Raw genomic sequence first — 22,037 nt, 5'->3', positions numbered from 1 at the left:
GGATGATCAGGAAAATCGAAGCAATGTTTATCCGGTTTATCTGGCAGTATGGGAAAGTTATGAGATCGATTGCTTATATGTCCCTACCATTTGAGAGGGGTGGTTTGGCGATGCCTAATATTAGGTTGTATCATTGGACATGTCTTCTGGTTCAAATGAATGTATTGTTTCAATATGATCTGGGAACAGTAGAATCCCCCCCAGGTAATCAAGTGCTTCCCTCCATCTTCGAGCTCTTAGTGGGTAGTAAAGCAACAGGGTTATTGATTCGTGAAGTTGACCGGAAGTACTATAAGAGAGCCAAATACAAGATTCTAATGGGGGCATGGGGAACATGGAAATCGGTAAGAAAATTACTGAAAATCCCAAAAATTCATGTCCATATCGATCTCTGGAAATCAAGTACCTTTGCCCACCTAGGTCAAAATAGAAATAGCCTTCTTTGGATGGAGTTGGGAGTTAGGTGTCTGGGGGATGTTATGTCAGGCGATGAGATTCTTGGCTTTAATGTTCTCCAGCAAAAATTTGGGCTCCCAGCCAACCAGTGGTTTCTCTATGGGCAGATTGCACAAACTATCCGCTCATTTAGGCCTAGGTTATCCCTTTTGCGGAGCAACCCAATAGTAGAATATTTGAAAAGGGGAGGTAGTAAAATTGGAATAGGGTATAATAATCTTCAACAAGAGCTGGAGGATGATATGGAAAAAACAGAAACTACCCTAGCTCAGAAACTCGGTGACCCAGATGTGGATTTAGACCTAGCCCTAGTTTTGAATAAGAAGATCTTTAGGTCCTCAAATTTGAGGGCCCAGCATTATAAAACCCTTTTTAATCTGTATTTTACCCCAGCAAAATTGTTCGCTTGGGGGGTCAGAGATAATGATAGGTGCCCCAGGTGTAATATGGGTCCAGCGGATCTCCTCCATATGTTTTATAAATGCCCGAATTTAACACCGATTATAAGGGAAATACAGCTATTTTTGGAGGGGCTACTAGAACAAAACATCGTTCTATCCCCTACCGTGGTTTTGATAGGTACGGATGGTAAACTGAGGGCAGAAGGCGGGGTCGAAGCCTTAGTTTTTATATCAGTGGCTATATTGCGTCCATTAATTTCCGCCGGGTGGAAAGATTCTACAGCACCCACATTTCAGCAGTGGTTAACTAGGCTGTTAGGAATGCATAACATCGAGGAGTGCCTGTATGATTTTAAGGGTAAGAAAACACGAGAACTGGGTAGAAATATATGGGCTCCAGTCAGGAAATGGAGGGAATCCAGACAATGAAAACATAAAGGTATAACAGGAACTGTTTATTGTTTATGAGTAGCCTATCCTTGCCTACTTTCGTGTTTTCTTTGTAATCCTGTCTCTCGAATTTTTTGTTTTTATTATTCACTGCTGTCCTTGTATTTATTTTATCTATTGTATTTATTCTGATTGTGTAATGAATTGATATATGTAATGATTTTTACCTCATCACATCCGAAACATCTCAAATAAAATAAAATAAATAAAAAATAAAAAAAAAGGAGCCAAGCAAAATCTAAACCAAGCAACGTCTCCACATCAACTGCTTCTACGCTGCACAAAGGGCGAAAGAAAGGAAACAAATGAATGCGGGATACCCGGAAAGGGTAAACAGAAAGAGGACAAGCGTATGGGGTCACAAATATATAGGTCAACATCGACGAAGTGTCCAACCTGATTCAATTCCCATTTTCCTAGAAAACCTTTCTTATCACCCTGAACAGATATTTTTGCCCAATTTAATTAGAGTGGAAAGTTAAGACTTAACCTTCGATTCAATGAGAAATGATACTCATCACAATCACTATGGGGGAAAATAAAGACGAAACATGAGGGATAGTTTTCTCGTGACATCGGGGTAAAGGGCTCTTGTGTACAAAGTGACACAGTACTGAAGGTGAAAAAGTAAGGGGGAATGGTGGGGAAAGAAAAACGAGAGTCACTCCAGAATAAACAAGCAAGGTACTAGAGTGCACATGAAGGGTGCACTGAGAGTAAAACTCAGAGGACCACTGGGTGTGTATGGTAAGATGAGGCTTAAGGAATGGGATACAGAGGGGAATGTAACGCAACACTAGGGTGTAAAAGTAACTATGAAGTTTATGCTTAGGGTCATGGACTGCGTTGGGGCACACAGCACATTGATTCCAACACCGCCTCTTCCCCATGAGTGTCTGTTGAAATTCTCGCTTTTGCCCCTATGGGCTCTGGATTTTAGGCAGTGTGCTTCTCTCCCATTTTTATTTCCTTCTCGCCTCCAGTCTTACCTCCGGGATCCCAAGACATTCTCCAACGCCAGGCCAGCGACCTGTAGGAAAGGGCCTAAATGTTCCCCCTTCAGATAATGACATGGATGGTGCCTCACTTGATGCACAGGGAAAGGGTGCGGGTGTGAAACGCTGAATTTACGCTAGGAGGGCGGAGGAAGGCTCAAAGTCAACCAGGAGGGTGAAAGCAATGAAGCATTGCATGAGAGCAGTTAACTTTGAAGCTCCAAGGTGGGCTGCCATTGCAAACCAAAAATAAAGCGGTGGCCGTGAAGTGCTGGTGTTGCGTGAGAGGCCTGCCTGTATGTTTGTACCACAGAAATGAAACATTTCTGATGGAGATGGCCACTACGTGTAGGGAGACGATATTGTGCAAATGTAAACAAGAAAAGAAAGGCGCTGCCGCTCTTGTTGGCAATTAGGAGCTGCTTAAAAATATTCAAATAATGAAAATATAGAGTTTGGCGAGCTGCGCAGTCACCAATGTTTAAGATTAAGGACGGTGGCCCATGCTACTCAAAAAATAAATATATAAATAAATGGAGTTTGGCAAGACATGCAGAAGAAAAGAAAGGTGTGGCTGCCCTTGTTAAAGATGATGGGTCATGTGCAGCGTCACCGTGCAGTTATACCGCAGCGTGGGTTGCAGAAGCAGGAGAGTGTCTCCTGCCTGCAACAGCAGCTAGGACAAAGTCATTAATAAAATAGTGCCCAGAAACTGTTAATATAACATACTGAGTAACAACACATGTAACAGGGGCAGTCCTCATGGGAGGGTACAACAGAAGAAAAGGCGATACTAAGGAGGGATTGCTAAGCCTATTAATGAATCAAAAGTCACTGCAAAAAACAGTAAATGTAAATGTAAATGTATTTGAGCTTGTAAAGCGCACTGCTACCCGTCCGTAGGTTTCCTGGCGCTGTATAACTCTGGGGAACCCGTCCTGGCTTTCCCTGTGGGATGGTCCCTGCTGGTAGTCCCCAAGATGGAGCCAGGCATCCCCGGAATTGATGGGGCCGTTGTGGAGATTAGGCAAGCTAATGCCCAGGGTTGCCGAGTGGAACCCCTGATTAGAGTAAGCACCGAAGCGAGAATTATCGAGTCCGCTGACCCAAGTCCACGACCCTGCCGCGTCCGGAATTGAACCCTGGTCCTGGGCCGACTTCTGCTCCCGGGTCTGCCGCCTCTACCCAGTGAGCCAATTTAAAAGATGGCCAGAGCTTAAAGTCCATGCCTGAGTACAGCATGTCTCGAAGAGACAGCGCAAGAACTGCCTAGGCGAGACCTAAAAACTAATGGCCCCTACACCCTAGGAGTTTTTTTTCCTACGTTTTGGGGGTAATTTTTTTTTTTCTATCCCTCCCTGCTAGGTTGTTCCTGGTGGTGACAGAAAGGAAAAACAGACTTGACACTATCCACCCTAAATAAGGCAGTGTAATACCCTTCCTCCAATGGCTCCTTCTCCTTAAGTATTCTGTGGAGGGACCCAACAGGGAATCCGGTGATGTACAAATTACAGTGCGCCCGTCTATAAATGAGGTAGGAAGACTAAGAGTTTGGTGGGCAGGGTACTCCATCAAATTTACGACAGAGTACCCTGTCTGCCAAATTCAAAATCAATGACAAGTCATTCATGGAGTGAGCAAATGTAAATACAGGGATTTTCCCTTGAACCGAAAGATTAGTCCTCAACTTTTTTTGGGCTCTTCTTTTGAAAATGTATCTCTGCAGAGAACCATGGCTTGGTTTATTCTGTGTATGTCTCCAGCATTCCCTTTTCACATGCTGCTCTCTGGGTGTTCTGACATTCCCTAAGGGCATTGTACCCACACACCCTCCATGAAAATATGTAAATTAGCTTAATGTAACACTGGGAACATCTTTAAACTGGCTCATGGTGTCACTTTGCAAAAAATGTGGTAGAAGCTGCAGGCACCTTTTGACCCATGTTACCAAGATAGCGGTTAGAACTCCTGTATTCCCACTACTATCATTCCTTCAGTAGCCTCCAATTTGTGAGGGCAACAAGATCATGCAAAGAGGGGTCTGTTTATTTTCTGTTCTGGGGAGCCACGGGACAAGTCACAGATAGCATCTGCCAGCCCAACCTGACTCCAATAAACTGGTAATGTGGGGACAGAATAAGACCTCTCTTACACAGTGAATGCATATTTGTATAGCTAGCACAAGTAAAATACAGTTAAAATGTAAGATTACAAGGTAAGGAGTAGAAATTAAAAAAATCTAATGAACATTGGTTTTACAAGAGGGGAAACACAGGAGTCATATAACACAAATCCATCATTAAAGCCATTCCACGAATCCACACGGATCACAATAACAGAATTTGATACTAGCAGCTGTACCACAAACCACAGGGATAAGATTAATGATAATCCATAAATGCAGCTGTTTCACAAAGCCACAGCTTCTACAATACCATGAATCCGTCATTACTGCGATTCCACAAAACTACATAATCACAATGAAGGAGTCAACAGTTGCAGCTATTCCACAAAACCACAGCCCCATCGTACACATTTATAGACCATATCTGAAGATAACACACAAAAAATACTTGCAGCTGTTTCATACCATGCAGCAACCACAACACAAATCTGCTTGCAACTTTGATACGCGTTCAAAGTCAGGCCAGTAAGATTGAAGAATTGTGCTTTTCTGGCTGTTCTACCAGCTGAACTTGGAGCCACAAGGGTTCTAAATAGACACAGATGATACCACAAAGTACTACCAACACACCACACCCAGAGGAAAGAGGAAAGTAAAGGATCCCAGTTTTGAGTGACTTACCACAATTTACCAATAAGGTTAGCATACTCCTCCCCATATTTTCAGCAACAATGGGATATCGCTAGGCAATCGATTACCAGCACGTCAACCACCACCATTCTCCACATACCCATATGGTGGGACTGTGCAAATCACAGCAAAGCCCACTGGGCTTCAGATTCATGTTTATTGAGAAGAAATGATACTGCACCAGGCGGAATATACAACATGAAGGCACCTTTCATGAAAACATGATGGCGGCTCAACCGAATACTGTCCCAGCACAAGAATTGAGGCTGTGATACGCATCCACCTGGGACTTCAAGAAAATATATAATTTAATTTCTTATTGGCCTTCACAGAGAGTCTCACCTCACTGTGGCAGTACCAACGTTATGCTTTGGTGACCGGCGTTGTTGTTTGGTGACCTACCATTGTTTTGGAAACAGGCCATCCTTGGACGACAGAACCATTGTTTGGTGACAGACCCATCTTTGGGTGAAAGAGTCATCCTTAGGTCACACAGCTTTCTTTCACTGTCAGAGCCACCTTTGAGTGACAAAGCAGTCCTCGAAGGGCGAAGTCATCTTTCTATGATAAAACCATCCATGATAGGCATGGCCTTTCTTCAGTGACAAAGCTAACCATCAATAACATAGCCATCCTTGGGCATCAGAGTCATCAGCTAAGGAGGGAGTCATCTTTGAGGGACAGAGACATCCTTCAGTCACAAAACTCTCTTGTGCCAGAGGCGGCGACTGCTAGCAGGGAAAAGTGGTGAGTCCGTGCAGGGACAAGAGTAAAAATACATTAAAGAAAACATACTTGTGCCCGCTGCTTCGATACTTTACAGCTTCCCTGCACCAATCCAGCTGCTGCTGTCATGCTGGTATTACCCAGCATAAGAGAAGCACTGGGAATGGGTGGCAGGCCAGTTTTATGTTTCAACAGGGACTGGGAGCCTGTGCCTGCAGTTATCTTCATGCAAATGCCTGGAGATATCTAAGTGCGCATGTCGGTTTGGCTGTCCTAATACAGCCGGCCAAACCGACATGCGCACTTACAGTGCCATGTGCCCACCACTCCTCCTGCTGTTGCACACCTCAGAGGATGGCTCTGCCTCAAGCCCCGGCTCCCAGTATCATTTCTACAGTCATGTAAAATAAAATAATACTAAAGCAGTTTTAATAATTGCTTTATTATCATTTTATTTGACATGTTTTGATCTGCAGTGGGGCGATGCTCCTCCGCCATAACAAAGGAGCCGCCATTCCTCAAAGAAAGAGTTATTTTTTAGGGACAGAGCCATCTTTCAGTGACAGAGCTATCCTTCTGTGACAGAGCTAGTATTTGGCAATAGAGCCTCCCCTAAATGACTGAGGCATCTCTAAGAGAAAGAGCCATCCCTCTGAGACAGTGCCTTCCTTCTGGGACAGAGGCATCCTTGGGGGACCGAGCCATCGTATGTGGCAAATGCATCCTTCTGTGACAGAGCCATCCTTGAGTGAAAGAGCCTTTCTTGGGGACAGACCCATCCTTTGGTGATGGTGTTATTGTGCTATTGTAATGTTTCATTTGTGCAGCCATTATTTTGGGTTGAGTGACATCTTTATAGCCATTTTTGTCTTGTCTTTTGTGTGTGTGAAGCATTCTCACCCATTGTCTTCCTCTCTTTTTTCAGATCTGTGTTGGGGTCAGCAAGGCGGAATCTGACAGCTACATCAAGGTGGCGAGTGGGAAGAAGAAGGGCTTGGTCCCCACAGATGTCCTCACTGAGATCTGAAGTCAGCTCAGAGATGAAGAGCAGAAATGTGAAATCGCCCCCTTCGCTCCTTCGCCTCGCGCTGAAGGGGAATGGAGTCTGTTGTTTTAATTTTACCTGCACAATATAATCTGTGAGCCGCTTCCCTGTGCTAGGAACATCACCTGCGCTGTCTGCGCTGTACGAGAAGGGTCCTTTGGGGGGAGAGGTTGTGGGACCAGAAGGACTTTGCAGACTTTGAGGGGTGGGGAGATGTTGGGCTCCCCCTCCTGCCCGATGGAGACAGTGTGAGCTAGAGCTCTTTTCACACTTTTTATCTGTGGGAGGGACTCCTAGTTTGCAATTGAACAGCCTGCATCCCCTGTCCAGGAAGAATCTAAACTAGGGGATTGTGAGGAAGCCACCCAAGTGGCTCAGCTGGAAGAAGAAGATCAGGAGATGAACCTCGAGTCGCCGTCGCTTGCTGTGACTGCGTTCCTGGATTGGCCGCCTCCGCACAGCAGAATGGAGACATGGTGAAAAATCTATCTCCATCTGCATCAAGCTGCTATGTCTTCCTATGAACAAATATTGCCTCCTGGGCCTTGGGCCTTGGAACCTCAGAGTGTGCTGACCACACACCTGCGTTGGAAGATCATAGGTCTTTGCTGAGCTAGCAAAGACAGGGACGTTTAAAGTTGGACAAGTGCTGTGTTTCTCTGAATCTGTGGCTGGGAATCCTGTGTGCACCTGCAACACTCAGGTCAGGACCGGCGGGGCCTGATCGGGACGCCCAACACGGCTTGAATAATAGAGGCATTTACTGTAGCAAGGGGCACTAAAGCATGTGGCATTGTTGAACTGGAGACCCAGACCCCAGACCCTTCACCCTTCTTAGTGGCTTCAGGGCACACATGCAGGGATGTCCTAGCATGTGGTGTGGTTGGACTGGAGCTCATCTCCTCTCAGTAGCACAGGCCCACTCATCCCTGAAGAAGACCTCCGGTGGCCAGTAACGTTGTGTTTTGAGTCATTTGTCAAGTGTTTGCCTCTGTTGTGCATTTTCCCTTCAGCTTACTCCCAAAAACATTCTGCAATTGAATGATTGTGTCAACTTCATGCCAGCCAGTGCTGGACCTGTGCAAGATGCGTGGGGGGGCCTTGTTTACGTGCGGGTCTCAGAAACTAGAGCCCTCTGAGTATCCGAAGCTTACTGAGTCAATTTCCATCCTATAGGGATCAAAGATTTATGAAAAGCAAGATGTCATTGGTAGAACTAATGCATGTCACTATGTAACAGTATCCTTTTCCACGTGGATAAAGCACCGTAAACCACGGACCAATCACTAGGTACCTTTGACGTTGGGTGATGACATCACATTGGTTCTAGGTGCGTTGCAAAGAACAGAGATGATTAACTTCCCAAGTCACGCTTCTTATCCATTGGTCAGAGCTCTGCTTGGATTTATTTGCATGATCCTTGCACCTGTGGCTGCACCGTGATATTAGTGTGCATTTATGCACAAGCAGCATTGTTAAAAGAAAAAAAACGTTGTCTTCCATAAGCACTCACCGATCCCTATTGATGCACTTATTTCTACTCATGATTCCCGATGCAAGTTTGTCAAATTTGTGCTTAGAAATAAAAATGCAACCAACCTTGCCAAAACTGTGCCCAAAATACACTGCCATGGTATAGTGACGTCACAATTACCCAGCATTTATAACAGTGACGCCATCGGTGGAGGGATGCTCACTTCTCCTGAAAGGAGCTTTACTGATTGGCTGTCGATTGCCTTGCTTTCGTACATTGATGCCAAATCTGGATAAAATAGATGAAAAAAGGCTAACCTGATGGTAGGTAAATACCCCCTAGTGCTCCCTCAAACTCACTACACTTTGTGAGTGGGAAGTGCATTCTGGGTCGCTTGAATTATGCACCCTCCCACTGTACAACACTCTTTGGCTTTGCAGCTAGGTTGGTGCTTTGTAAATAGCTAATACAAACATATATATGTACATGTGGACTTGTAGCCCCTTTTGTGGTCTTGCTCCAAAAATCAGCCCTTGATTTGTTCTGCACATGTTATGATTGAGTGGGGATGAGGATAAGTGGGGGCATCCTGAGTGAGAAGCTGATTTCTTACCCTTCTACCCCACGGACAACAGGATACCACTTGTCTGTGGCTGTTATCCAGAAGGAACACAAGTGGTGCTCATTGGACAAAGGTCACCTGGAGGTGAGAAGGAGGAAGTGCTGTTGTCGGAGGCGGGAGTCACCTCCATGAGGCAAGAAGTTCCTTTTGAGGGCCCTTTGTGCCCCATGCAGTGTAAAATATAAAGATGTGGGACTGTTTTGCACCAAGAGCGTGCTTCCCCACACTGTGGCAGACCCCATGGCATCAGTGTTATTGTCAGACCATTTTGTTACCTATATTAAAGACACAGTGGATCCCATGAAGATCACACACGCTAACATTTTGGACAGCAGTCCTTTCCCTCGGGGTACCTGTAAGATATATACATGTTTTGGATGACAGAACTATCCTTCAGATTACATATAGAATATTAACACTTCCGGCTGACGGGTGGTATCTTTTGTGATGCATGTGAACAGCACAGACAGCTGTCACTCAACAGCTTCTGTAGTGACGTGTGTGCAGCAGAGATAGGCATTAGTGCTTACAATGGGCCGGTACTGTCAGGTACTTACAATTCTTAGGGCCCCATTTAGAGTTTGGCACCCAAACATGGCGGAGTATCCCGATCGCCATACCCCAGGTCCACCCTCCTCTCTGAGAGACTGGCGAACATTACGTTTTCCGTTGGTGGAACCCCCGTGGATCAGTCCATGGAATACTTTCTCCAACGGGGCCATCGGAGGAGGGACATTACACCACCCGCCCTATTTAAAGGGAATGGTGTAATGCCTTTTTTTTCCTGTCCTTCATTGCAAGGAAAAAACTTGGCAGTGAGGGACAGGCAAAAACACAAGAACAACCTCCAAACCCTGAGAGAAAACTTTGGGAGTTTCTGTAAAGCCAAAAATGTCAAAAGTTTGGTGGGGGAGCCATCAAAACCAAGGGCGAACTATCAAAATCGACAGCGGCCGTCCACTAAGCTTTTAGTACCTTTGCAGGAACCACCAGATGATGAGATACAGAGAAATGATGATGATGAAATACAGAGATGAGCGATGGTCCAGCAGTCACTCCTAAATTTGGCGAACACGGTACCATGGAGATGGTGGAGGTAAAGCCCTCCACCATCCTGATGGACACTACTCCGCCTGTCATACCCTAAATCAGGCCCTTCGTTTATGATGGGGAGCTGCCAGCACTTCTCATCAAAGGTGCAATACTTTTATTGGGAGGGTGCTTACACATTTAGGACTGATATGTGGACAGCAGAGATAGCCCTCAGTGTGCACACACATGCTAGAGGCTTGTGAACAGCAGAGCTATGTGTCGGGGAATGCATTCTATAGTGACTTGAGAACAGCAGATGTGTTGCTCCTGAAATGCATTCAGCAGTAACTTGTGAGTAGCACATTTAGGTCTCAGGCCGCTTATTCTGAGGTGCCTATTGCTTCCAGGATGCCTGCTATATATATTATAGCGCTTTGTAGCAACTTGTAAACAGCAGAGCTAGTTCTCAGGTCACATTTTCCATAGCATTTTTTGGGCAGCCACCTATTGTGTTGTGACTTTGGAACAGCAGAGCTAGCTCTCTGGTCACATGTTGTTTGGTGACTTGAGGACAGCAGAGCTAGGTCCGAGGACATTTATTCAATAGTAGTTTGTGAACTACAAGTAGCAGTCAGATCATGCACTCTTTATGAGCTTGGGGAGGGCAGAGGTAGAGCTCACTTAACACACTCTGTAGTGATTTTGGACAGCAAAGCCAGCACTTGGGGGCACACATTTCACAGCCTCTTGTGGCCGGTCTACAGACCTAGCTAGTCTACAGTTTTTTTGTGAGCAGCAGATCTTTCCCTCAGGATAGGCATTTTGAAGTAATTTGTTGACAGCAGGACTAGCTATCAATGTACACATTCTGTAGTGACTTACAGACAGTTTTGGGGGGTAGTTTGACCGGATCCTGTTCAGAGCTCCCAACTCCCCCACAGTTGTCTCCCCTGCAGAGGGCATTGATGCCTTTTTGGTCTAAAGCACTCTACAAATGCTACAAATAAGAATTGCTGCAAAACTCCCTGCCAGGGTTAGTGCTTTGCAGTAACTCATAGACCTCAAATCTAGCTCCCGGGGCACATTCTGCTGTGACATGTGGACAGCCTGGTATATAATCTGAAGCCAGGTGTATACAACAGATCTAGCTCACAAGCCACACACATTGAACAAGTTGTGAACCCCAGCAGTAGAGGTTCTGAGTGAACAAATGATGTAGTGGCCCATGTACAGCAGAGCTAGCGCTCAGTCCGCACAGTCTGCACTGAAAAAAGCTTGGTCAGCAGCATTCACTGGGGGGGGTGGTAGCTTCACATCAGGTGGGACACACACCTGTACCACTCTGCCAGGGCTCTGCACATCTTGCTTCAAAGAGCAGGACATGCACTTGTGCCACTGTGCCATGCTCTGCACTCATTGGTGGGGTAAACTTCAGGAGAGGGTACTCACCTGTGCCGCTTTGCCAGAGTTTGGCACTTTTCATGGGCTGATTCATGAAGGGAGCCAGACCCACACGTATGCCACTCTGCCATGTTCTGCACCTGGCAGAGTGGCAGTCTCTTTACTGATGGGGCAGACACCTGTGCCACATAGGGAGACCCTTGTCTGTGGTGCCAGGACAGGCTACTTTACAAAGGGGCGCAAGGATCCCTGTGCTCTTAGTGCACCCTGGCTGCTGTGTGGGCATCAAGGTGCCCCGCTCTGTAGGCTCAAGTGCCAACACAGTGACTGTCTTCCTTTCTTCAAGCCATTTCCTTCTGGTATTTTTGGTATTTATTTAAATGTTTGTATATATAGTTGTAATCTCTTTCTGCTGAGGACAGCTAGTCTGCCTTGCTGGCTGGTAAAGGTGACCCTGCCAGGCCTTTGAAACGGAGTATGTGGAATTCTTACAAGAGCAATAACAGCCCAGGGCCACTGGGCGCTATGTAACATTGTGCAGTTCACACCCAGTGCCCCTGTGTGCCAAGATATGCATGAGGTTGCACTGACCGCAGGAGCTTTCTCAATAAATGTTACTTACTTGTACCCAGACTCTTGGCTATGTCTCTTTCCTGAGTCTTTGTTAGAAATGCGTGCTCGTCACTTTCTGAGTGCTAGTATGGGCATCACTTTCAACTTGATGTGCTAGTCATACATGTCTATTTCTGGGTACTAATAGTATGGATGTCACTTCAGCTTGCTGAGCTGCTTGTGTATTGGCTTTTCAGAGTGGTAGTACGGCTTCCTAGGTGGGTGTGCAAGGCCCTTCCCGGGTGGTAGTGGTATGAATGTCACTTTTAGCTTACTGGTTGAGTTGTTAGGGGCTCTTTTTGGGTGGTAGTGATGCGTGCATCAGTTTTGGCTTGTTAGATAAGTTGTATGTTGCCCTTTCTGGGTGGTCGTCATTTGAATGTCACTTGCTGGTTGGGTTGCGCATGACCCTTTCTGAGTGGTATTGGTATGGATATCAGTCACTAGGCTGGTTGTGCATGGCCCTTTCTGGGTGGTATTGGTATGGATATCAGTTGCTAGGCTGGTCGTGCATGGCCCTTTCTGAGTGGTATTGGTATGGATATCAGTCACTAGGCTGGTTGTGCATGGCCCTTTCTGGGTGGTATTGGTATGGATATCAGTTGCTAGGCTGGTTGTGTATGGCCCTTTCTGGGTGATAGTCTGGAAGCTACTTTCAGCTTGTTGGTCAGGTTGTACATGGCACTTTCTGGGTGGTAGAGTGGATGTCACTTTCAGATTTCTGCTTGAGTTGTGCATGACCCTTTCTGACTTTCTGAGTGGTATTGGTATGGGTATCAGTCACTAGGCTGGTTGTGCATGGCCCTTTCTCGGTGATAGTCTGGAAGCTACTTTCAGCTTGTTGGTCGGGTTGTACATGGCCCTTTCTGACTTTCTGAGTGTGATTGGTATGGATGTCATTTGCTAGCCTGGTTGTGTATGGCCCTATCTGGGTGGTAGTATGGACATTGCAGTTTGTGGGCGTGGTTCTGCGTGGTCCTTTCTGTGTGCTAGTCATATGAATATCACTTGTTGGGTGGGTTGTGCCTGGCCGTTTTCAGGGTGGTAGTATGGACGCCACTTTCGACTAGTTGATCGGGTTGTGAATGGCTTTTTCTGGGTGATAGAATGGATGTTACTTTCAGCTTGCAGTTGGGTTGTGCATGGCCCTTTCTGACTTTCTGAGTGGTATTGGTATGGATATCAGTTGCTAGGCTGGTCGTGCATGGCTCTTTCAGGGTGGTATTGGTATGGATATCAGTGACTAGGCTGGTTGTGCTTGGCCCTTTCTGGGTGGTAGAGTGGATGTCACTTTCAGATTGCTGGTCAGGTTGTGCGTGGCCCTCTCTGGGTGGTAATAGCATGGACTTCCTGAGGGTGGTAATGGTATGGATATCAGTCGCTAGGCTGGTCGTGCATGGCCCTTTCTAGGTGGTATTGGTATGGATATCAGTCGCTAGGCTGGTCGTGCATGGCCCTTTCTGGGTGGTAGTGTGTAAGTCACTCTCAGCTTGCTGGTCAGGTTGTGCGTGGCCCTCTCTGGGTGGTAATGGCATGGACTTCAGTTTAAGTTGCTCTGCGGGTTATCATTGGACCGCAATGAATGGGTTACAGAGTTACTTACTGAGGGTGGTATTGGTATGGATATCAGTGACTAGGCTGGTTGTGCATGGCCCTTTCTGGGTGGTAGAGTGGATGTCACTTTCAGATTGCTGCTTGAGTTGTGCAAGGCCCTTTCTGAGTGGTATTGGTATGGAGATCAGTCGCTAGGCTGGTCGTGCATGGCCCTCTCTGGGTGGTATTGGTATGGATATCAGTTGTTAGGCTCGTCGTGCATGGCCCTTTCGGAGTGGTATTGGTATGGATATCAGTCGCTAGGCTGGTCGTGCATGGCCCTTTCTGGGTGGTATTGGTATGGATATAAGTCGCTAGGTTGGTTGTGCATGGCTCTTTCTGGGTGGTATTGGTATGGATATCAGCCGCTAGGCTGGTCGTGCATGGCCCTTTCTAGGTGGTATTGGTATCGATATCAGTTGCTAGGCTGGTCGTGTATGGCCCTTTCTGGGTGGTATTGGTATCGATATCAGTTGCTAGGCTGGCCATGTATGGCCCTTTCTGGGTAGTATTGGAATGGATATAAGTCGCTAGGCTGGTTGTGCATGGCTCTTTCTGGGTGGTATTGGTATGGATATCAGTCGCTAGGCTGGTCGTGCATGGCCCTTTCCAGGTGGTATTGGTATGGATTACAGTCGCTAAGCTGGTCGTGCATGGCCCCCTCTGAGTGGTATTGGTATGGATATCAGTCGCTAGGCTGGTCATGCATGGCCCTTTCTGGGTGGTATTGGTATGGATATCAGTCGCTAGGCTGGTCGTGCATGGCCCTTTCTGGGTGGTAGTGTGTAAGTCACTCTCAGCTTGCTGATCAGGTTGTGCGTGGCCCTCCCTGGGTGGTAATGGCATGGACTTCAGTTTAAGTTGCTCTGCGGGTTACCATTGGACCGCAATGAATGGGTTACGGAGTTACTTACTGAGGCATATAATGGTAGTAGCCTGACCTAGGGGTAGTATTGCCCTGGTGAGATGCAAACAAGGATGGTGGGTTGACTGTTCCAATGGTACAAGCAATGGGAGACGTGCTCCTTTCTGGACAATGCCTTGGCTTGGACCATCACATTGGTACTGTGCACACAATGCCTGATATTTTCTTTATTTTTTTCGTTTCTTTTTTAAAAAATAAAATTGTATTTTTTTCATTTTCATAAGCAGTACAACATATTGTCAAAAAAGAAACTAATATCAGGTAACCACAAAGCCATTGTTTTGAAATTATGGGAGTTGAGTTGTACGCATGGTACTACATAGTGGAAATGGCAGGAGTCCAATGCACAGTGTAGTCCTAAGGATAGCCTGTGAGACTGTCACCCAGGAGGCATCAGTTCTACAGTATAAGCTTTTATTAATAACTATCGCAATTTTTTTTATTTATTTATAAAGTTTTATATAGCGCAAACATGACCAATGAGGGTATTGGAGCGCTTTACAAATGATACGAAATAAGTCACAGTAAGAAACACAAGAACGGCCTCATACATTATAGAGCAACAAACTGTGTAAAGTAGCAAATTGAGCAAGTGAATGAATGAATGAAGTGGAATTTGTATAGCGCGTGGCTACCCTGAGGCCTCCCAGCGCTGTGGACCTAAACAAGCGGGCCAGTAGCAAGTGTTAGAGAGGGATGTTAAAAAGATGGGTTTTCAAGAGTTTCTGGAATGCTAGCAGGTTAGGCTGTCTGAGCTGGTGCAGAGGGAGGGCGTTACAGGAATTGGCAGCATTGAAGGAAAAGGAGCACCCACCCCATCTGGCTCGCCGTATTCTAGGAGTGACGGCAGAAAAGGTGAAGTTGGGGCGGAGGTTCCTGGTAGGATGATATGGAGTGACTAGGGATTTGGGAGATAACAGGGCAGACACTTCCAGTTAGGAAAATTCAATAGGTAAAAATACCCATGTTTCATCATATCAAACTATAAAAAGGCCTAGTAGGGCCCTGCATTATTTTCCTGCTTTTCACACTGGGCAGCATGTTCTAGTTGGTGTATCAGGTATACGGGCAGAGGTTGCCAAATGCCTCTGGGTCTAGAGGTTGTGGGGAGCATTCCAGCACACAGCTCAGACTGCTCATTACAATAAATGTGGTCGGCGAATCCCATGTTTACAGTTTGGTGCTCTGTCTCTACCCCACCCACAAGCTACCAATCGTTTTTCTAGTAACAGGGCTAGGGCCACACATTATCTATGCGGTGCTGCTCTGTCCCTTCACAACCCAGGAGATCTGTCAAGGGGGTCCAGCCGCACCTCTTCTTCTATCATAGTGGACAAGTCAGTGGTGACCTCTCTCCAATACTTATACACACCAATGCAAGACCAAGGCAGATGGAGAAACCCTGCACCAGGCACACCACATCATGCACAGCAGTCTACCTCTCACAAACCAAGGGCCATATTACCAAGATGTGCGTTAAAAAATGCACATTGCACATTTCCCTATCGCCGGATTTTATCGCAGTGTTAGCACGTCATTATCAACACGCAACACGTAGGCAATATTAAATCCGGTGATAGGGAACATTAGCGCGAGAAAACAAGCGTTGTTGTCACGCGCTAATGTGTGCCTTGATAATATGGGGGGTGGATTCAGCTTCATGATCCACACCCCCATGTTATCAATGCCTAACACCTGATCAGAGCAGGCGTTGGGAGACCTGCGATAAACGAGTTTATCGCAGGTTTCCTTCTCCCAACGCCTGCCTTGGTAATAGGGTGTTACCACCTCCAACAACATCTTACATGTGGTTGGACGTGGGAACGCCCACTTTGCATGTCATTAGCGATGTTTCTCGCTGACATGCAAAGTGGGCTTGAGGCAGGCGTTAGCATGCCCTTGTTAATAGGGCGCTAGAAGTATCGCCGCTTTCTCGGCACAATTCACCGAAAAAGCGGCGAAACTTCACCTTGGTAATATGGCCCCAAATTTGCATAAGAGTACTGGGCTGTAGTAGAGGAGATGTAAAAATGTGTAATGAATGATCCGGAGTCAGTTGTTGGAAGAGATTAGGCCTGTCTGGGCACGGCTACAGTGCCACATCACTTCTGAAATTTCACTTCCCAGATCCTCCTCCCAACCCTGTCTGGCCACATGTGGTAGCACCAAGGCCTCCACCTGAACCACCCGATAGGGTGTAGTGATTAGATATTTTGTGGAGGTAGTAGTTGTTTGTCTGGGGTGGAAACATTGAGGGTTCAGCCAGGAAGGCAGTGATAGTAAATAAAGGTGTCAGTAGAACCAGGGGATTCGCCCAGGAACTCAGCTAGTAATAGAAAGGTGCCATGTCTGCATAGGCTGCCTCAGGTGGTCAAAACTTGAACACAGAGGGGCACGTTTATTAAACTTTCATGCAACGCAGGGCACCAAGCAAAGTTGCTGCTATGCATTGCTTGAAAGGGAGAGAGTAAAAACACAGGCACCCTTGCACCATAGTACCTGCGGTATAGGCAGGGTTGCTTTGTGCAGGAAACGACACCTTCCTGCACAAAGAGGCATGTGCCTCTTTCTATGTGTGCTGCAGAATGCAGCAGATGTGGAAAGAGGAAATAGCCAGGAGAAATAAAGATATTTCTCCTTGTTAAGTCTCACTTAGGAAGGCGCAGCATTATGCCGCATTCCTACGTTCACAAGTCTTTGTAAATCTGGAAATGCACCAAATACATGGGTGGATGCATGAGAAAGCTCATGCTCCACCCATTGACCACCTAAACTCAACACAAGTAGCTGCCTGGGGGTACATTTCCTTACAAAGCCATGCAAGGCCAGAAAGTCAGGCCTTGCATGGCTTTGTAAATATTGCTGATGCATTTTCATTGCCCTTGAGTTGCCTTGCGTGACCAAGGACAATGCAAAGGCTTCAGAAATATGAGCCTAAGTTGTGGTATAATTAGTCCTTCATGTGTGGCCAGAATCAAGAGTTGATAGCTCAACAGGAGGCTAGAAAGTATAATATCTTCCTTCCCACTCTTTCCTAGCCCCTCCCACTCCTTAGCCAATCTGTTAAAAATAAACCCGGAAAAAACGGAGGTACTGGTGGTCTCTACCCAAGCCTCGCCCTGGAGCGATCTTTACTGGCCCCAGGAATTAGGGCCCTCACCAATACCGAGGGAAAATGTAAAAAGTCTTGGAATTAAAATCGACAATGAGTTGTCTATGGCCAGTCAGATCTCCTCAGTAGTAGGGATGTGTACTGGTCTGATAAGGCAGCTACGAAAGTTGGCCCCACTCCTTTCCTTTTCTGCTCTCCGTATGGTAGTTTCTGCTACCATTGGTTCGAGGCTAGATTATGGGAACGCTCTTTATCTTGGTCTACCTAAACTCCTGATTAACAGACTGCAGATAGTTTTGAATGACGCGGCGCGTTTGATCTTCAAATTACCCAGAAGATCTCATGCCTCTGATCTATTACGCATGCTACATTGGCTCCCCATTAAACAGAGGGTGGATTTCAAGAGCCTGTGTACAGCCCATAAGGTAATCTATGGGCAAGCGCCTGCATATATTAAAGAGCGTGTGGAGCTATATACCCCTAAGCGAGTACTACGGTCCGCAGAATCCCAGCTTTTGGTCTGTCCCCGCTATAAGCTAAAAACGAAAGGCGGCAGGTCCTTTTCGGTTCTGGTTCCACAGATTTGGAACAACTTACCAGAATCACTTAGGAAAGAAACGAATCTCCTGCGTTTTAGGAAGATGTTAAAAACTTCTTTATTTAGGGAGGCACTTGATTCAGCTAAATAAATTTAGTTACAGGCTCCGACTACCTCTTCTTCATGCACTGTTTTGTTGTTTGTTTTAAGCGCCTAGAGACCTGTTGGTGATTTGGCGCTATAAAAGACCAAGTTAACAATAACAATAACATTCCACTGTGCATATATCTATGGTAGATCTTTCAGTAGGCATTCCATTGAAGGAGGATGGGTTACCGAGGAGCTACTATTTATTTCTACTGCCAGATGGGGGTAGAAATTGTGCAGGTTGATACCAGTGAAAAGCATAGCATGCTTGGGCACACAAATCGTACAGTTCCATATCAGGGATTTCAAACCTCCACAGTGGACCAGCATTGTAAGTATCTCCTATTTCAGTCTGGGTTGTTTACCCGCCCATGCCAAATGGATCAGCTGGGACCTAAGTATAGGAAAAAATGCATCCGTGAGTGGGAGCAGAATGTTTAAGAATAAACACTGCAGTTTTGGCAAAAGCACCATCTTGATTAGGCCGATACACAGTGGCTGATAATTAATCATCGTTCTTGTGCACTGCACACAACAACAACCGAATCCTCAGAGCCAAATCCTTCTATATCAGAGCCCTCATGAATTCTGCAAAGAACAAGCCGAAACACCTGCTCAAAGTTGCCACACAGACTAAAAACCCCTGCATCACTTCAGCTCCTAAGTTATCAGTGGATTGCTGCAAACACTTCGTGGATTTCTTTAATAAAAAAGTTAGAGACAACCAAATCTCTCTACCCACCAGCGACTCTCTAGAAATGATTGAGATCCTACCATGCAAGACACTGCATTCATAGTCCTCTTTCTCCCCAATTTCCGAACGGGACGTACAGTGAACAATCTCCAAAGTAAAATCCTCAAACCACCTTCAGGATGCCATTCCAGGTTCTATTAGCAAATCTCCTTTCACACACCTACTCCCCATATGGACCAGCATGGTCAATGCCTCTCTCTAAGATGGCATATTTTACAAAACGACTAAAAGTGGGGCAAGCCTCTCCTCGCTTGAAAAAACAACTCCTTGATCCAGAGAACTTGCACAACTGTTGCCTAGTATCCGCACTCCCATTTTTAGGTAAAGTCGTTGAATATTGTGTCGCGTCCCAACTCGCTTCACGCATTGGAACAAACAACCTCCTAGGCTCTCTCCAATCAACTTTCCACCACGGCCACAGTACAGAAACTGCAATCCTCCTAATAGTCATCGACTCCCTTAGAATCCTTTGCTCCGGTAACTCCTGCATCCTGGTCTTCCTGGATTTATCCGCTGCATTCAACACTGTCAACCATTTGAACCTCCTTCGTACTCTAGAACAATGCATGGGATGTGGATGCACAGTTCTCAACTGGTTCTCCTCATACCTAACCAACCGTTCCCAAATTGTGAAAATGGGTAACTCATTCTTGAGACCAGTCAGCGTAAATCAAGAAGTCCCGCAAGGCTTGATGCTCTCCCCTACCCTCTTTAACCTCTACCTGGGACCATTCTGTAGGATACTTAGAAACTCTGGGATGCTCTTTCACCTCTATGCTGATGGCACTCAAATATACATGAAAATCTCATCCCCAGAAAATGTTGCCCTGCTACTAAATCACGCTCTTAAAGATTCAAAACTGGATGTCTAACCACCATTTAAAACTCAACCCAACTAAAACGGAATTATTTATTTGATTTTACCTACGAAAGCGAAAGCTCCAGTACAGGAATCGATGGCTAACTTTCCTGCCCTGGATGGCTACCCTGCCATTGACCAGAGTTCCAGATCACTGTGTATCACCCTTGACAATCATCTCAATCTTCACGGCCACATCGCAGCCATGGCCAAATACACAACGCCAACTTAGGCAGCTTTGGGGAATCAAACAATTGATTCCGGAACAAGACCTCAAAACAGTGGTGCAGTCTCTTGTTTTCACCAAACTAGGGGGCATATTACCAACAATTAGCACTATTTATCGCTAAGTAGGGTTAGCGGCAATATTTTTATCGCCGCGCATCACCGGTTTTTATTGCTGAGATAACTTGCTATCAGCAAGGTTTATCTCAAAAGCGATAAAAATCCAGGCGATAGCAGCAAAATGCGTGAATATCGCCGAGAATACAGCGATATTCACGCATCAGCGATGAAATGCTCTTAGCCATGTTATCCACCTCCCATTGGATAACATGGCTAAGAACTGGTCTGGGCAGGTGTTAGTATTTGGAGATATTCGCGTTTAGCGTGAATATTTCCATCGCTACGCCTGCCTCGCTAACGGTTTGGGTATGCCCACTTTGCATGTCATTAGCGATAAATATCGCTGACATGCAAAGCGGCCCCCAAACCGCTCGCTATCACCTACAAGCTGTCGCTAACTGCTGTTAGCGACCGCTTGTTAATAGGGCAATAGAATTATCGCCGCTTAGCGGCCGCGATATTCGCCTATCGCCCTCCTTGGTAATATGCCCCTAGATTATGGAATTGCCCTTCTCTGAGGCATTCCCAAAGTTCACCTAGGTCCTCTGAGAGCAACACTACATGCAGCAGCACGCTTCGTGTTAGGTCTCAAGAAATTTGACCACGTTTCCTGCCTTGCTGACCTTATTGAAGGCCCAATTTAAAACCGCCTATATTGCCCACAGGGCGCTGCACTCATCTTCACCCTCCTATCCAAACGAGAAACTGAAAATCTCAAGAGCTAATAGGAGTTCCAGAATTGCCCAATCCCTGCTCCTGGAACACGCCACCTTCAGTCGAGAACAATACATGAGCCAGTCATTCTCTGGTAGTGCCACATGAATCTGGAACTCTCTACCTCCCTCCGCCTAACCACCTGCCTAGTCACCTTCAAAAAGGACCTTAAGCTCCTTCTATTTGACAGACACCTTGGTTAATCACCCGTGTCCATACTTAAGTACTCTCTCCACCAGGTTCTGAACGACTTTTGTTATGTGACAGCACCATCTAAATCATTGCCTTAACTGTGGACGACCTTGAACAACTGCTGTAATTTTCTCAAGTGGAAACCTGCATGCATCTTCTGAAGTAAACATCTGAGTTTAATTACTGGAACTGGAACCCGCCGTTACCCATGTACCCTGCTTCTGTTGTAGAGCGCTCTGATGCCTTCGGGCCATGTCCGCGCAATATGAAATCTCATAAATAAATAAAAAATAACAACTGAGGTTGATTGATTACTGGTGTACTTGTGCTCAATGGTGCACTCTTTGCCACACTCGACAGCACACGAGTTGTCTGATTCACTGGTGCACACATTGGCAGAATGTTGATGATACTCACTGGCGCACAGGCGACCCTGTCGTTGGCATGGTGCACTAGATGTTGGGAGCTCGCACGATGCAAGGGGGTCTACCATCCCCATGATTCACACGCTGTGGGGAGGAGGGAGAAGCTGTCCCTCTGATTGGCTCTCATAATGCTGGGGCACTGACATGGGCGTCCGCAGAATTTTTTCCAGGGGGGGGCAAAATGTTAACGTCATCACCATCCTCCGACATGATGTGGCCAGGTGGGAAACAAGAAACTCTGGGGCACAGGAGGAGCCATGTAGCTCTGAATGCCCCTCATGCTATTTTCCAAACTCCCTGCACTTTCTAGGATATTCCTGTCCATGTGACAGACCGGCTACCACGATGGCACTGCTGAGCTCCACAAGTATTTTTCATCTATAGATATTCTGTGTAATATGTAC

General features: G+C 46.2%; 1 protein-coding gene across 2 annotated transcripts in view; it reads left to right on the top strand.

Annotated features, from left to right (window-relative positions):
* Positions 1 to 12,050, top strand: part of STAC2 (SH3 and cysteine rich domain 2) — a 296,870-nt gene extending 284,820 nt beyond the window's left edge. For both annotated transcript variants that reach the window (XM_078645641.1, XM_078645642.1), the window contains exon 11: positions 6,769 to 12,050. In XM_078645641.1, coding sequence (XP_078501767.1) covers positions 6,769 to 6,870 — 102 coding nt within the window. In that variant the 3' untranslated portion in view covers positions 6,871 to 12,050. The remainder of the gene's footprint in view (positions 1 to 6,768) is intronic.
* The last annotated feature ends 9,987 nt before the right edge of the window (positions 12,051 to 22,037 follow it).

Source organism: Lissotriton helveticus, chromosome 5_1 (genome assembly GCF_964261635.1).
Source record: "Lissotriton helveticus chromosome 5_1, aLisHel1.1, whole genome shotgun sequence".
In the NCBI taxonomy this organism is placed as follows: Eukaryota; Metazoa; Chordata; class Amphibia; order Caudata; family Salamandridae; genus Lissotriton; species Lissotriton helveticus.
Note: the sequence above shows the minus strand (reverse complement) of the source record. Positions and strands in the feature narration are given on the sequence as shown.